Genomic DNA, 17,069 nt, shown 5'->3' with positions numbered 1-17,069 from the left:
GGTCATTGCTGCACGAAAACGTAATAAATCTCAGAGCGCAAAAACACTACACACAAACACCAGCGCATACGTAAGAGATACACACTAGTCAGCGCTGACAACACACACAGACAACAAATAAGTGGCAGTGTTGCCGCTCAAGCCTGTGCGAGCCGTTCGGCAACTTATAGGCAGCGCTGTCGGGTGTTTTAGTTGTTGTGATCCAAATTTATTAATAAAATAGCAGCTCGGCATTGTGTTCAAAATTGTTGTTGCATGTGCTGTTTGCGTCTGATCGCCTTTTAAACGCCTGCCTGAAAAGCTGCGTCATGTGACTTAATCAAAATTGACAACTGCTGTCAAAAAATTTGCAAAACTCAACGTACTACGAAGCTATGGCAGTAATAATATGCATGCAACAACAAAATGATAAGAAAGTATCGAACATCAGTGCATAGCAAGTGAGTTTTTGTGAGCTGTCAGAAACGGTGAATCAGCTGTTTGCTTTTGACTTTCATCTGTTTTGCTTACAACTACATGACAGTGTTGAGAAAGAAAGAACGAGAGCGAGAGCGAAAGAGCGCGAACATGCTGAAGCACCCACAATGGTGTCATAATGACAATACTGACTGTCAAAAAGTGACAGATGCACAAACAGAGGCGCGTTGATAACTTTGACCAATATCTGTCAAAACGCAAAATATATTAACGGCTATCTACAATTTGTATACATTTGTTATTCTACATTATTTATTATTATTATTTTTGGTTGTTGTTGTGTATCTCGTGAGGCTCACTTTCAACTGTGCGCTTTCGACTTGTCACACTGGCAATTTGTGCGTGTCAACACTGAACTTCAATAAAAGCAGTAGCAGCAGACAAAACTGGACTCAGCAACATTTATATTGGCCGGCTGTTGAGCCTGTTTGCCGACGCCAGCGTCGCTGCTGCAGCTGCTGCTGACTCTGCCGCTCTACCGTAATGACAAATTGTTTTTCATGTGCAACTCGACGTTTAGCTGTGTGTGTGTGCGCGTGTTCGCTTGTTTTGCCGGCTGTATTTGTTGCTGTACAGTCACATGATAAATGGTTTATTTGGGTGTCTGTGAGTGCACATATGAATGCTACTAAAATTTTTTAATTTAGTATTATTACTTTTTTGAGCTCCACATGCATGGCACTTTATTAATAAACAAATATGTCGACATGTTCATAGCAATTTCAGTGCCGCTGCAGGTAAATAAAGTGTTTAGCAACATGTTGCGGCAACATATTATACTTTTGTATATTTTTTGTTTTTGTATGCAAATCAACGTTTTTATTTTGAATAATTTTTGGGGAATAAAAATCTATTAGCAGCAGACAGCTGCCTTGAACGCACAGCCGGTTTCTGCTTCGCCTTTGCTGACTTCCCTATATTGGCTTACTAACCAACTGCGCGCTGCTCTTTTTCTTACACCTTTACCGCGGCCACAACACATGCTCAATACACTGTATAGACATACATGCATATGAATAAGATATATTTTTTTTAAGTAAATTTTTTTGTTCCTGAATATCCTTTGCTCACAGCAAATTTCAATAATCCATGCGCAAACAGTCAAAGAATGGCATTCCTCGCTTACCGATGAACTACGAAAAAATTTACTTTCTGCCCTAAAAATTATCATGGTCTTTTGTATTTCGGGATAATGGCTTGAAATGGCCAGCTACATGTGTTATCTTGGGTTGCTTTAGTTGAAAAAATAAATGGTTTGGTTACTTTTATTTTTAGTTCCCTTTGCTCGGTCCCAATTGATGGATTATGTATGGTCATTTGCGTTGAAAATATGCCTGCCGCTGTGTCTGACAATGCGGTAGCTACTCAAATGTGCATATGTATGTATGTGTATGCTTGCTTATAGGTACATATATATATTTTGGAGGGAAGTGAACTGAGTTACCTTAATTCTTTGTTAGGATTAGTCTTATTTGGTTTCGCTAGCTTACTTTTTACTGTATAAAATATATTTATTTCGACTACATTTCCATAAAGGTACAGTAGTGTACAAAAAATTATTTTAAAAGCATGTTAGTACTTTTGTAAAAATTGTCACTAAACTCAAAACTTGTGGGCGTAACAAATTAATATTGATAACTTTTTGGTGAAAAATTAATATTGATAATTTTTTTGTGAAAAATTAATAAATACATAATTGACAAGAACAAATTTTCAATTACTAATAGGGTAGGCCGCAATAAAAAAGTTAAAAGTTTTTGGCGCAAAATATTATTATTGATCATTTGTTTGATTATTTTTTTAATGAAAACTAAATATATAATTGAAATAGAATTATTTCAAAAACTACAATACTAGGGTAGTCCTCAAAAGAAAAAAAAATGTTATCAAATATATTGTAATATTTTTAAAATTTTCTTGTTAAAATATAACTGAAATATAATGTTTACAAAATTATAAAATATATATTTGTTGTAATTTTTTTTAGTCAATCTATATTATTTCTTTAAAAAAATTATAATTTTTCTAAATATTATTTCTTATAAATTTATTGTTTCAAAACTGTTATACATTATAACAATTATCAATTATATATATATATTTTTTAAATTATAGTATTAGTAATTTTTTATTTAGTCAATTATTTTATATCAGCCACGCAACCTGCCTTATGATAACACATTTTCTGTTCATTTGAGCAAATACGTAAGCGCAGACAATTCGACTTTCCGAATTTGCCAACAAAAAAAGATATCCGTAGACTAACCTAAACCAGTACCACAACGTTGCAGTTGTCTTCACGCTTCTGCAAACAAATTGCACCTGAACAAAATTAGGGTATGTGCGCACGCAACAACAAATACACGAATCCAGCGAGCATAATGGCTTTTTAGTTAAATTCTTTTCAGCCTGCACTTCCGCATTTACTTAACAAGTTAGAGAAGTAGGGGAAAAAATTAATAAAACTGTTTAAATGACGTCTAAATGCAGTAGCTATTAGTTTCCGAAATAATTTTTTTCTAATAAGTTTTTTTTTAAATATTTTATTTTCAAATTTTTTTTCTTCCTAAATAAATGCTTTTTGTGCCCTTGCAGCGAAGGTTCACTACCTTGCTGCGGTTTTTTCACCCTCGATTTGTCCACTAGCAAGCAAACACTATAATTTTTCAATTAGAATTTCAAATGGTTGCTGTCACTCCCCACCACTTTGGCCAGCACTCAGTCATTTGCTCGTTTATTTGACATTTAATTGAATAATTTTCTTCGGAATGACGAGCGGCAACCGAGCGCAAAAGCAAAAGCATGTTTTAGTAGTAAATTTTTTTATGTATTTTTTTTTTATATGACGATTTCTTCGTGTTGTCTACTTTATTAGAATTGAATGGAAGTGGAAAAAGCGAAACGCTTTTGGGGCGTTTGATATGCCTGCACTTAAGGCACTTTAACACATTGCAAGCTGTTGTTAATGTTGGATTGCATGCGCTGCTGATCAGCAGCTAAAACATGAACACAAACACACATATATATAAACATATACATATATGTATGTTTGGTATACCTATATAACAGGCAGTGCATTAGCGCTTTGTGCTTATATCCTTTTTTTCGAAATGTCCTTTCATTGTTGTTTCGTGCTCTTTCACGTTGTATCTTTGAGCTAGCTGCTAACTTTTGTGTTGCCAATAAAAGTGACGACTCATGCGCGCTTACAGATGTACGATGACAAGCCAAAAAATATACTAAAAAGCATACATACTGCTGAGTGGCACGCATACATCTAAGTGGCACGCATACAAACACTCCGCGTACTTGTATGTATGTGAACCGATTGTGTTTTCTTACATTTTAAGCGTTTTTATGGAGTTCGAACGCAACCGGCCGGTGTTTTTTGTGCAAGTCATAAAAGTGCTGCTGCGGACAGTTGGCAACGCCACACCATTCAGGTTGTTTACTTTTATGATAGGCACTAACACGCATTTATCAGACGCTGTTGTGTGCGCACATATGCAACATGTCCATTTCATCTTATGTGTCACGTAAGCAACGCGGTGCGCTCGCCCATTTGAGTGCGCTTACAAGTTGTTAGCAAACACTTGAGCAAAGGTGTTAAGTTCTTAATAAAAATGTGCACAGTTATTGCGGCGACTGCGCTGCTGCTACAATAAATTGGTTCGTAATATTGCAGCTGTTGTTGTTGCTTAACTCCTACTCATCTTTAGCGCACGCTGCAACGCTGCGCGTATTTATCAGTCTCTCACTCTCGTTGTTCTTATTTTCATTTCATTTCTTTATTGCTGTTGTTGCGCGTTGTCTTAATGTTTTTATAGATACAACCGAATAAGTGTTGTTGTACAATACACTTGATTTCATAATTACCCTTTTGTGTGTGAAACACTTCAGCATTCACACCATCGACGGGTGATTATGATGCCAAAAAGTTGAAGGTGAGCATGTGCTAAAGTGCTTTCCAATCGACAACTCATTTCTTTATGCGTCTGACTAAAATGCACGTTGTTTTATTATTTATTTGTGTGTGCCCCTCATTTCGCATTGCCCTTTAGTAGGTGTGAATTGCACATAAGTGCAATGTTTTACTCAACGCTCTGGGGGTGCAATCAAAGGGAAGCTGGTGTTCGGTAAACAGGTGAATCGAATTTCACACCTATACGCTAATTGTTAGTAATAATATGTGAAATTAGCAATTTGGGTTGTTCATAGATGGCGAGAGGTGTCTGTGTTGAGTTAGAACTATAAAGTCGGCTGGTGAAAATGTTGTAAATCAAATTGGTGATCTGATACAATTTATGAAAACAGGATATTTAATTGATGACAAAGCGCTTAAAGTTTAATGAATTTATGCGATTTTTTTATGTTGCTTTATAAGTTATGAAAACGTATGAAATGTTAAAACTCATACGTTGGCCGAAAGATACTAATGAAGAAAATGTTTCAAAGTTTTTATGCACAAAAAAGTTTTAAAGTGAAATTTTCTCCTATGAGTGTAGTTATGTTCAATTTCCCCACTAAATAATATACATTTATTTGAAACGCTTCCAGTTCTTGTGAATAATAGCTTTTATCTAAAAGCTTTTTAAAGTTAGTGTGCATGACAATATTAACCAGTGAAAGGTCTTATTCTTAGAAGTGAAAGCTGCTTTTGAAAGCAAAAATTTGTGAGCAAGCTTTTTAACAAGATAAAGCTCTTTTTACAAATGAAAGCTTATTTTTACAAGTGAAAGCTACTTTTGAACAAGTGAAAGCTAATTTTGAAAAAGCGATGCTCCTTTTAAGAAATAAAGCTCACTTTAAGGAAGCGAAAGCTTCTTTTAAGGAAGTGAAAGCTACTTATGTAAGCAAGCTTAAACTAAACATTTTACATTTCAAAATTTTATGTGAAAACATCAGAGAATAAGACCCGCAAGTGAAATTTATTTTTAAATTCGAATTATACGTTAACAATTGCCTAAATTGTGTAACATTTATCAACTATTGACTTCAAAATATTTCCTTGTCATTTCATTATCTATAACTTAGTAGTTTATACATTTAATTTCCCCTAAGCATTACATTCATATTTGGGCGCCTACTTTAATACCATTAAAAGGTGATTTCCCTCTCTTGTCCATTGCGTCAGGTCAGTAATTAACACTACAATTGCTACTATCAACAATTGCTCAACAGCTGGGTGACTCACTCACTCACTCTACACATTAATTAGTAATCCACAACAGCTTATGACGGATACAAATTGTATATTTGATAAGCAAAAGTTGGAAAACGACACTCTCATGCGTGCGTCGAGGGTCGCTCGACTTCGGCTTGTGAATGGCAACTATATATTGGTTTACTATATATATAAATATTTTTACTTTTTATTGATCAACTACAAACAGACGGTTGATCAGTTTTGCAAAAGCAAATGACCGGCAGACAATGCGACAAGTGACGCGGGTATTTATGTTGCTGTCAAAAAGATGACATATTACAATATGACAACTTGTCACAAAAACTGACAGGCGTGCAATGTCGCGATGTATAGATTTGTAGTAGCAGGCTCATTGTGTGTTATAGTGCTGAGAATGCAGCCGGTGCTTGATTGAAGCATGCAGGCAATACAAATTAACACTTAATAGTGAGTGGCTTCAAGCGAGATAGAGTTAGCGTAAGAGAGCGCTTTAAAGTGGCACTACTGAACAGTCGAAACAACACTTGATTAATAAAAGGCATGCAATGCAAATATGTAGAACAGCAAGGAAATGTGCATATATTTCTTGAATACGCATATATGTGTGCGCAGCTGATTGATATTTGCAATTGCAGCGGCAAAAAGTAGTCATATTTTGCATGATTGACTAGATGCTGGCAACGGACAGCGTTGCCTACTGCATGCAAATGCTTAATCGCATATTTACATATAATATGCGGCAACGTTCGTTAGCCTTATTGCATTCATTCATAAATTCATAAATGTTGCAAATTGCGAGTTATTACATGCGACGCAACAGGAAGATATAACAGGCGCATATGGAAACCGTTTTTTATTTTTTTGTGTTTGTTTGTTTGTGGCGCAGAATGTGCAAATATTTGCGCCTATTAAATAAAAGCAGCTATTTACCAGGCTTGCCACACAATAAAGGAAGCTACAGAAAAAGCAGCTCATTTGAATCGAACGAACGGTCAACCGAATTGCCCGGCAATATTGTGTTGTCATGAATGAAGGCATTTAAATGAGAAAACGTTGCACAGTGGTGCGCGCCGGAAAGTGCAGTGGCGCAACCATATATGGAGCTTGTGAGAAAGGAAAAAGCACAAGCAGACTCCCGGTACTTGCTGGTAGCGCGTGCACCCATTAAATGTAGGCAACAGGCGAGGAGCACATACAGACATTTACATGTATACATATATATATATATTTAAGCACGCATATGCGCCGCTAAGCCGCTAAGTCTGCTACGCAATGTGGCAGTGCATGTGCGCAGTGGCAACATAACGCATACACGCAATGCAATGCGCATGCAAGCCACATGCACCGCGCAACGGCTGGTTTCCATAGTTTGTTGCTAAGCTATCGTTGAGGCTGGCCGGTTGCATGGCTGGTGTGTGTGTGTCCCCATTTTATGACCGCCAAAGTGTGCTTCGTGTCGCTCGCTCCAAACGTGTGTGTATGGTGTTGGCTGTTGGGGTACGCTGTGCGTTCATGTATGCTTGAGCAGGCTTGTCGTGTTAGTGCTCAGCTTTTGCGATAACGTCAACAATGCGGAATGTTGCAAGCCATGCTGCACAGATAGTGCGCACTACTTGCTGCTGCTTGGCTGTTGGTCATGGCCATAAGGATTAAGCTGGCAGTTAAGAGCCATGGTCACTATCTGCACAAACTGAAATTCACATGCAGCTTGTAGCAGCAGCAGCCTCGCGTATGCGAAAGAAGTTTACAGCTTTAATGAGTGGTTAGTTATTTTTATGGTAGTCGCTAAACGGAAATCAGTTCTGCGCCGCAAGCAAGTGAGCAGCACAAAAAAGAAGTCAGAAATCAACTAAGAACACAAATGGATTGGTAAACGGTAAACTAATCGCTGCATAACTGAATGCAAAATGCTAATATCTCTTGCGCTACGCACCCAAGTATGGTCGTATGTCGCTGGATAGGCGCGCACTGGGCAGCGCAAAGCAGCCATGTGGTAAATATATATTCTTTATATATATTTGCCTTTGTTATTTTTTACTTATTATATACGTACACGCAATGTGCAAATTAAAGTATTGTAATTGTGCGCATTTACACCTGAGGCAACAGATGCAATAAACTTGCCCGCCATTGCAAGCCTGTTCTACAGTGCACCTAGGCGCGAAATGTCAGAAAAAAGTGGAGCAAAGTGCGTCAAAATTGCACACAGCGTATTCTTTAATAACTTCCTTATAACATTTTTATTTTTATTTTATCACCATTCCTCAACTAATCACCACTCATTGCAACTTTTTCTCACTTTTGTTTTGAAAACACCTTCTCCGGCACAGCTGGTCACTCTAAAATCAACAAATTAACACTTGCCGCTGTCGAGACTCAACGCATTCACATGCTTCCTCTCTAAGCCCACACATAAAAAATAAATGCTAACACAACAACAACAATGCAGCTAACTGCTCAACTAAGCAACTAACCCCTAATAAATTTGGCTTTTAATCAGCGCCAAGTAGGACACGCTCAAGCGTACAATTTCACGAACCCCTAATTTAACAATTTACACTCGAACAACGCCCTCAAGACGGAAGAAGAAGTAAAAACAAAAAAAAAAACAAAAAATGTGTACCACGCATGCTCTAAAAATATGAAGGTGAGTGAAATAAGAGATTTGCCAATTTTTTGGTTGCGCTTTCGCATTTCTTTAGCTGTGTGCCGGTACATCAAAGTGGCGACAAGATGAACAAACAAAGCAAAACAAAATTTAAAAAAGTACAAAAACAAAACAATTTTTTTTGCCGTACCAGGTCTGTAGTAAGGAAGCAATATTAGTTGTGGCAGAAGCAAGTAGCGAAGGGAGTAGAGAGTGAAATTGCAATATTACCTTTGCGTATCAAAACACGCTTGATTAAAAGAATTCGGAAGCATAAACAAGTTTAGAACTCATATTGTTTTGACTTTGAACTAAACAATTTTCAAGAAAATTCTACAAGAAAAAATAATAAGAAATAACGGTACTTACTCATAGATCGCATCCTTATCACGTTTATGTACTTCGGGTATTGCGCCCATTAAGTGATTAGCAACCGGTGATACATGACTAGGTGTACCATGACCACCAGCGCCAGTGTGGTAGCCATGCATGCCAACTGTTGCCGCCGCCGCAGCAGCATGTGTCATGTGCGGTGAATGATGCGTGGGGAGGCCTTGTAATCCGGGCGGTCGATGTCCGACATGTGGATCGTACATGGCAGCTGCTGCAGCACCCGAGTCCATACCATAGCCATGCAGGCCATCATCATACTGTGTGAGTGAAAAGAGAATAGGAGAAGTTGTGGATTAGAAACATATAGAAATTATTTTTTTTTTTTTTGTAATTTATAAAGCAAAATAAAAAATATATACAAATAAAATTAAAATTACTTATAAATTATAAATAATTAATTGATATTTCCAAATAATTGACACGTGCAGTTGCTTTCGTGGCATGTATGGAGTCAGTCACTGCGCGCATTTTTTCACACTTTTTGTAGCAATGTTTACATTTTTTAATTAAAATATAAATTATTTTTTCCTAATTTCTGCTGTTAGGTTATTAACATTGCAGCAATTAGTGGCGAAAAAGTCTCAAAAGTAATTATTTCATGAATTTTCTTAATTTGGTATACAAAAAATAATTATTGTTGTTATATTTACAATATTTTTGTTGTTATTTTACTTACAGCACATTTTGGCTGCGTCATTGTTAGCGTTAAAATTGCTGTTAATTAAAATTAATTGCAAAATAATCTCAGCAATTTTAATTGGCAGTCAGCTATAAGCCAAAGTCATGAGTATAACGTGCAATAAGTTTTTGTAACATCTCAAAGTCGAACTCGAGCGCGGATGCGACGAACTGCAAGCGTACATATACAGCTTGTATACATACATATATATTCATTTCAAAAAATAACGCCAAACGATTTGCTGTGCCGTATTCGCGAATATATGCTGCAGTGATTTACGCTGGAGGGGAAGGGGCGTGGTAGTGCGCACGGATGACAACAAGTTGTCAGCTATAATTTAATTTTTTTCCAATGCATGCAAAATTAGATGTTTTGATGAATTACAGGTTTCAAATGTGAAATGGCATTCGTGGAGTTTATAATTAAGACGCTTTTTTTATTCAAATCTGAACCGGCTCAAAATAATAGATATATATTTCTTTTATTTTTTATGTCTGTATGTATATATTATATATACATATGTATATGTTTTATTTAATTTTATCTGTTGCCATAAAATAGTTTGATAAATATTTTATGGCACATTTAATAGCTCAATAATGTCAAGCGCAGAGTCTCATTAACACCAACAACGCTTATACATATATATTTTCAAATGCATCGTATATACGCGTGTACGATAGTAACTGTGCCGCGTTGACGCTATTAAATAGTCGTAAATCACTTGGACTTACGGCGTAACAAAAAAAAAAATGTGGCAAAAATCTTACTAGCTTACGCGACTGGCTGGCGGAATTACGCTCAAACGTGGAACACAACGATTTTTTCAAATAAAAATGCTAAATGCGTGTTTACACAGTTATTTTTGTGTACAAATATTTAACAACCTTAGGGTGTGTATAAAATATGGTTTATTTTAAACAAAAATGCTAAAATCGGATTTATATAGGCGTTTTGAGAGCAAATATTTAATAAAATTAGGGTGTGCGCAAAAAATTTAAAATTTTTTAAATCGTAATTAAAGTAAAAAGAAATATTTTTTGAAGCGAAAACTGAGTAAAAAACAATTTTTCAAAATTATAATAAAATATTTATTAACCACCCTAACATGCGAAATTTCACTTTCATATTATAGCTGTGCTAAATGCAAAGCAACAGTTGACATAGAAACTGGCTGATCAAAGTTAAAAAAAAAATCCAAACTTTTACGAAAACTTATTCCCACCACTATATTATATATAGACATAATTCCATACAGACAAGCGTAAGCTCTGTAAAAAATTAAGGTGCAAAAAATTTACTTTCGTTACGCGAGTGTATTGACATTGTTGCAATCTGGTTGTTACTGTTTACTTTTATTGCGCTGCCGCTGACAACAACTTCGCCGCTTGACCTTGTAAATCTCGCTTCAAACAACAAAGTCAGCAATATTTTTACGCTTCTTTGTGAAACAATCACTTGAAAAACGCCAACACACGAGAGGAATAAAGATGAACTTGGCAAAACAATCAAAAATTGGCGGGGAAAAAACTAAAACAACAACAACACACAATACAACAACAAATACACTTGGCCAACGCACGCATTTTGCATACAAAATTGACGCCTTGAACGCAGCGCGCTGCTATAAAGTTACTGCTATCGTCTTGTTGTTGTTTCGCATACAATGTATGACTCCAATGGAAATGTGACGCGCCACAAACACGAAAAATGAAATAATGAAATGATATCGCCTTTTCAAGATCTGTAGTGTTAAAACTTTTGTAAGACATTAAAAAATTTAACGCCACGCTCACCTGACGTGCCACATACACATAATAATAAATACAAATACACGGCAGCAAGCGCCTCAAATTTCATTATGTGATATTTACCGTACGCTCAGTTGGGTGGGTGGCTGTTGGAGGCTGGGTGTAGCGTGCGCACGGCGCGACGTTAAACAGTGCATTCAACAAGTTTTCCACTTGAAGCTACTTGCCTTTTTTACAAATTCTTGCCGTCTCTCTTCTCCTACTCTTTCTACCTTTTGCTGATTTTTGTCAAAATATAAGGCAAACGTTGGGGACACGCTGCCGCTAAACGAGGCTTGTGAAACGTCAAAGATTTTTATCACATTTCTCTTTGACACTCCACACACCAGCGCACATACACACACACATAAGTACGTGTAAGCTAACTGATTGCGGTGTATTTCACACTGCATATTTTATGCTCGCATTGTTGTTGCATGTTCGTATGTATTTTTTACTTAAATGTTTTTTTTATTTTTTTGTTTGGGCAGTAACAACGTTTTAATAAGCGACAATTGAATGAGAGACGAAAATGTACTGTGGGAAGCGGCAAAGTGCGCGCGCTGCCCTGCGTCGCGCTTATCGGGGGCACAAAATCGTGCAGGAAGACAGGCAGTCAGGTTGACTGAAATGAGCAATTGACAGTTGGTGTAAATGTCAAGTTGAACAAGCCAGCCAGCAGGGGTGTGAACCGGCAATTTACTATTGTATTGCATGTGGTTTCTGTTGCTGTTGTTGTATAAGCATGCGTGCAGCGTGAGGATGCTGCGACAGCAGGAATCCGTTCGACGACACGAACGTGGCGAACAAGTGTATGGCATGATTATCAGCAGCTTTCTCATCAGGCTCATCAGCAACATCAACGACAACGACTGACAGAGCCATCAGCCATCAGGCAGCAGGCATCAGAAATCAGCCACCAGCCCAAAACACATAAAATGAGGTTAAATGATTGTGTTGTGCGTTCTGTTATCGAGGGAGGGCAAATGAGTTGATGTAGCCGCAGATAAGCGAAGACCGTGGAGACTAACTAGCTTTGTGCTGCTGTGTGAAGTGGCAATATAAGAAGAATTCAAGTGCTGGGAAGTTTTAGATATTTTTTAAGGATTGCAAAAAGTTCAATGGCAAGCAAAAATGTTGCAAATAAAGGCAGGGCATAGAGAAATATGTAATTAATTATAAAATACGTTTGAAAGTTTAATAAGTAAGCGTGAATAGTTTTCGTTTATAGTATTAAAATCAAAAAAATTTTAAAAATTTATTATTGTACATAAAAAAATTAAATTAAACATTAAAACAAAAATTCAATCAAAGTTAATTAGAAATTGTAATAAAGAGTGTGGCTATTTCTTATTTAAAGTTTTAAGTTAAAAATACTTACTAATTTAATAAAAAAAGCAATTTAAAACTTATTTTTAATAAAAAATTAAAATAGTTTTTAATAAAACATTAGTATAAAAATTAATTAAAATAATTTTTAATTAAAAATTAATATAAAAATTAATTAAAATAATTTTTAATTGAAAAATAATAATTAAAAGTTATTCTTAATTAAATATTTTATACGTTTTAATTAGTGAGCGTTAGCGTTAGTAATTTGACATAAAGATTTTTAGTAAAAAAATTTCAAATAAAATTTCGCAAAAGAAATTTAAAAAAAAACAATCAGAAACAAAAAAGCTACCAAATCTGTGTATGTGCGAATAAAAATTATAGAAGACAATTATCAAAACTAAACTAAATAAATCGCAGGAAATAAAAGAGCGAAGACCCAGGCAGCCAGACAACACCTGCGCGCGCACACAGCAAAACGAGCGCGTTGGTGCACGCAAACCTTGATCAAAAGGAGCAAAAAACAAAAGCCACATTAAGCAAAGAGGCACAAAGACTTGCCACAAATGGCAAACACACACACATATTCACTCATACACACATATTCGCAAATGCTTGAGACAATTTTTACAAAACTAGTGTGCCTTTGCGCCTGCGCGCTAAAGCAGCGCAAAGACAAAGAAAAAATGGCACAAAAGCCGGGAAACAACAAATAGTCATATATATATTTTTAGTTTACTACACAATTTACTGCTATTGTTGTTGAAAAATCGAGTTTAAGAAATAAGCGCAAATGTCCTCCAATGTGCCACAAGTACACACACAAAGGCACACCCACACATGTATATGATTTGCGCGTTAAACGTTGTGGCAAGACATGCATGTGTGTGTGTGTGTATTACAGTTCGTCGCAGCAAATGTCAGTAGCCCGCAGGCCGTTCGCAGCAAACAACAAGCTCCGTCCAGTAGGCCAGCCAGCCAGCCAGCCAGCCAGCCAGCTAGTTGTGGCGCAGTCTTGTTGCAAATCCACATATTTTGCTTTGCCATTGCTCTTGTTGTTATTGTACTTTGTTTGCTGATTTTTGTGGGTTAAACTGTTTTTTGTTGATTTGTCGCTGCAATTCGTTGCAGTTGTTTTATTTGTTTTTGCTCTTCGATTGCATTTGTCATACTTGTAGGCGACGCTGGTGGTGACCGTTGCCAATGTTAAGTTGCTAGCAGTTAGCCTGTTGCAAGGCGCTCTTCTAGCCAACTAGTGTGGGACTATTGCAACCCGGTCGCGCCAGCTGTTTTACTTTGATTTCTTATTTCTTTTATTTTTGATATTTTGTTTTTTGCTTTTTTTGCATCTACATATATTTATTTCAGCGTTTAGATACATTTGCGCTGATATTCATAGCATAGCAAGTAGTTAAACTATAAAGTTGTTATGCTAATTTGTAGCGCGCAGACATTGAACTCGCTGTTGTTGTTGTCGTTTTTTTTCAACTTGCTTTTTTCCTACTTTTCAACCAGCTAACCATGCTGACTAATCTTTGTATTTGTTTTTCATTTATATTATTTGAGTTTTTTTTGCCATTTTTTTAACAAATAGGTTGCAGCATGTGGCCCTGGCGGTGTGCGCTGTGTGAAAAGTTGTTCAATCGCTCGTTCGGTTCGTTCGCAAAGGAAGCAGGAAGTAATTTAGTGTAAGAAGAAGAAGCAGAAATCGTTGTAGAAATCAAAGGTAGAATTGTTTAGAGATTAAATGAAGAAAGAAGTGGCAAACTGCACTTTGAATAAATTTACTTTGCAATTGTTCTGCATACTCTTTTTATATATATTGTAGTATATATGTATATTTTATATACATAAACATACATATTAGAATGGGCCAAAAAAAAAAAACATGTCAAAAATAACGAAAAAAAATGCTGGTTAAGTTTGGTTGCAGCTCTCAGTATTATTATTATCAGGTGGCGCAATGTGACTTTTGAGTTCCGATATAGGAATATTTCTTTTTTTTTTGATGTTTAAGGCATTTGAAAAAAAACTAAACTTAAACTTATTATTGTAGGAAACTTAACGGTCTCCGAAAAGATCAAAATAATTGTATGCTAAGTCGACTCGTTTGAAAGTTACTCGAAGACAAAGTCCAAACTTAAATCGTCATGTATAATTTTAAAAATTTTTACATGATTTTAAAAAATAATAAATCAAAATCATAAAAAATATTATTTTTTATAAATTTGGTTGTTTTTATTCGACAAATTCATAGAAATTTAGTATTTGCTTTAAGAATGAAGACATTTTCTGATAACATAAACTGAGTTGGAAATATCTAAGTAACAAAATTAAAAAACTTTCTACAAAAAATTAATTTGATTTAAATTTTTTCCCACTCTACAAGTAACAGGAACTCTGTGATTCTAATTTGCAAATAAATTTATTTACTATTACTACTTTTTTTCCAAAAATATTTATTAACATTTCCATTTAATTTTCCAGTCGTTCATTAACATTTCGACAGTTTAACGCACTGCTTGCGCGCATGTATGCTTTAATTTTTTAATTTTTTTGACATGTCGCCAGCAACAACACGTGCTTGTTGTCATTTCTAATGTTTTATTTATTATTATGAAATCAATAATTCATGCTCTCTCCAAAAAAAAAAAAATATTTCTTAACATACTATCATTGCCTATAGTTTATGAATTCATGCTGACTGAATTGATTACGCGTCCGAAACGGTCAGCATTTAATTTCTGCCAAACATAGCTCATAAACTCATTGATTCATTAATTTTATTTATTTATGTCGAAGTAAGAATTGCCAATTTTTTGCTTGCCGACACACTGTTTGCTCATTCACGACATCGATACCTGCGTTGGCTCCTTTTAGAAGTGTGTGCATATATGTATGTTTGTTTGTGTATTTGTTTGTGATCAAAAGCCACTGCTGGCGAACTACTCTTTGCTGAATCTTGTCTGCGCAGTTTCGATCACTTTTAAATGGCAACTTAAAATGCAGTTAATGTCTTGAATAATATTAAATTATGATTTTTCAATTTCGCAAAACGAGTGGTGAGGCCATAGGTTAAACGGGAACTGTGTGATTTTTTGTTAGTAAGCGGTTGCAGCGTCAGCAATTGAATATTTGTCATGAGATGCAAGTGAATTGTAAGTGTGTGAGGTCAAAGTACATAATATATAATAAATATGTATGTCATATACGAGTACATATATATACATATCCAGATAAATATTCATATATGTATAAGCAAATGAAACGTTCCACATTTATTTGAGAATATTCTGATTGGAAAAATACCATGTGTGTGCCAAATTTTCACAAATTATAATAGTATCTACTCTATGTGTATGCATAACTTAACTGAGAACAGAGGAATAGTGGAAAAATTCAACAGCCAAGTAGAAACCTCTAAATATGTCAGGCCATAAAATTACACGCAAGCAACGACAACAAATAGTGAAGTAAACATATTTACAGTTATAAAAAACCGAGCAAAATAAAACAAGCCGCTCATATTAGCACAAATAAGTCGCTATCTGGCGTTTACTACGCCGTGCCGCACCATCAACCTTACCACCGCCAAAACTACCCTTTAACACCCACATTTTCTGAGATACACACATACATACATATTATATATAAAATATAAATCAACCACCAAGCAGACAAGCATTAAAGCGAAATACCCAAAAATAATAATAATTGCGGCCGAAAATATCGCCAAATCAGCGTTGGCGCAAAAATCACTTGTGTCTGCTTTTGACAAGTTCAAAACAGAAATCCTTCAGAATTTATGATACCCCATAGCATACACAAATACTTACGCTCATACATACAAACATACAAACATGCGATGTAATACAATAAGAGAGTAGTGCCAGCCAACAAGTTGAGAGCAGTGGCAAATGGCCGCGCAGAAGAGCGACCACGTGCAGAATGCCCGCGAACTCTTTGCCATATGCGCATCTAATAATATTATATATGTATGTATGGATATACATATATATGTAGACATCTTTGTAAGCCTAAAAGCTCACTGAAATTCACAGGAATACACGCATACGATTTGTTAGATTTACAGAACAGCAAATGCATGTACCATACATGTGCAGATATTAGTTTATAAATTCACGTATGTATGTACATATATAGATATGTACATATGTATTTATACAAGTCAGTTATACATTATGAGACGTTTGAAGCAAATATGAATTGATACGAAACACAATTAGATTCACTCGCAGAAGCATAAGCGTCTACAAGTATATACACACTTATGTACATATATTCATACATACATACAGCTATGTAATATATGCACACATCAACGTTAACATGCATATTAATAAAAATTTACATAATCATATATGTATATATAGTATATACATACACATGTACATACATGTGTATGTGTGCGTCGTATGCTGATTAGTTGCTATTGTGGGCGCATAAAATTAGGTATTTTTTCATGTTTGCAGCACATTAAGCACAGCAGATTTAATACGGGCAAACACAAAGCACATACATACATACACACATATGTGGCTGAAT

The 17,069-nt window shown here is 35.6% G+C and overlaps 1 protein-coding gene across 2 annotated transcripts in view; it reads right to left on the bottom strand.

Moving 5' to 3' along the window:
- Positions 1-17,069, bottom strand: part of hth (Meis homeobox homothorax) — a 302,627-nt gene that overhangs the window by 268,028 nt on the left and 17,530 nt on the right. For both annotated transcript variants that reach the window (XM_036356913.2, XM_070106000.1), the window contains exon 2: positions 8,679-8,959. In XM_036356913.2, the coding sequence (XP_036212806.1) occupies positions 8,679-8,959 (281 nt within the window). The remainder of the gene's footprint in view (positions 1-8,678; positions 8,960-17,069) is intronic.

This window comes from Bactrocera oleae, chromosome 2 (genome assembly GCF_042242935.1).
Source record: "Bactrocera oleae isolate idBacOlea1 chromosome 2, idBacOlea1, whole genome shotgun sequence".
Classification (NCBI taxonomy): Eukaryota; Metazoa; Arthropoda; class Insecta; order Diptera; family Tephritidae; genus Bactrocera; species Bactrocera oleae.
The sequence above is the reverse complement of the archived record's forward strand: the minus strand, read 5'-3'. Positions and strand labels throughout refer to the sequence as shown.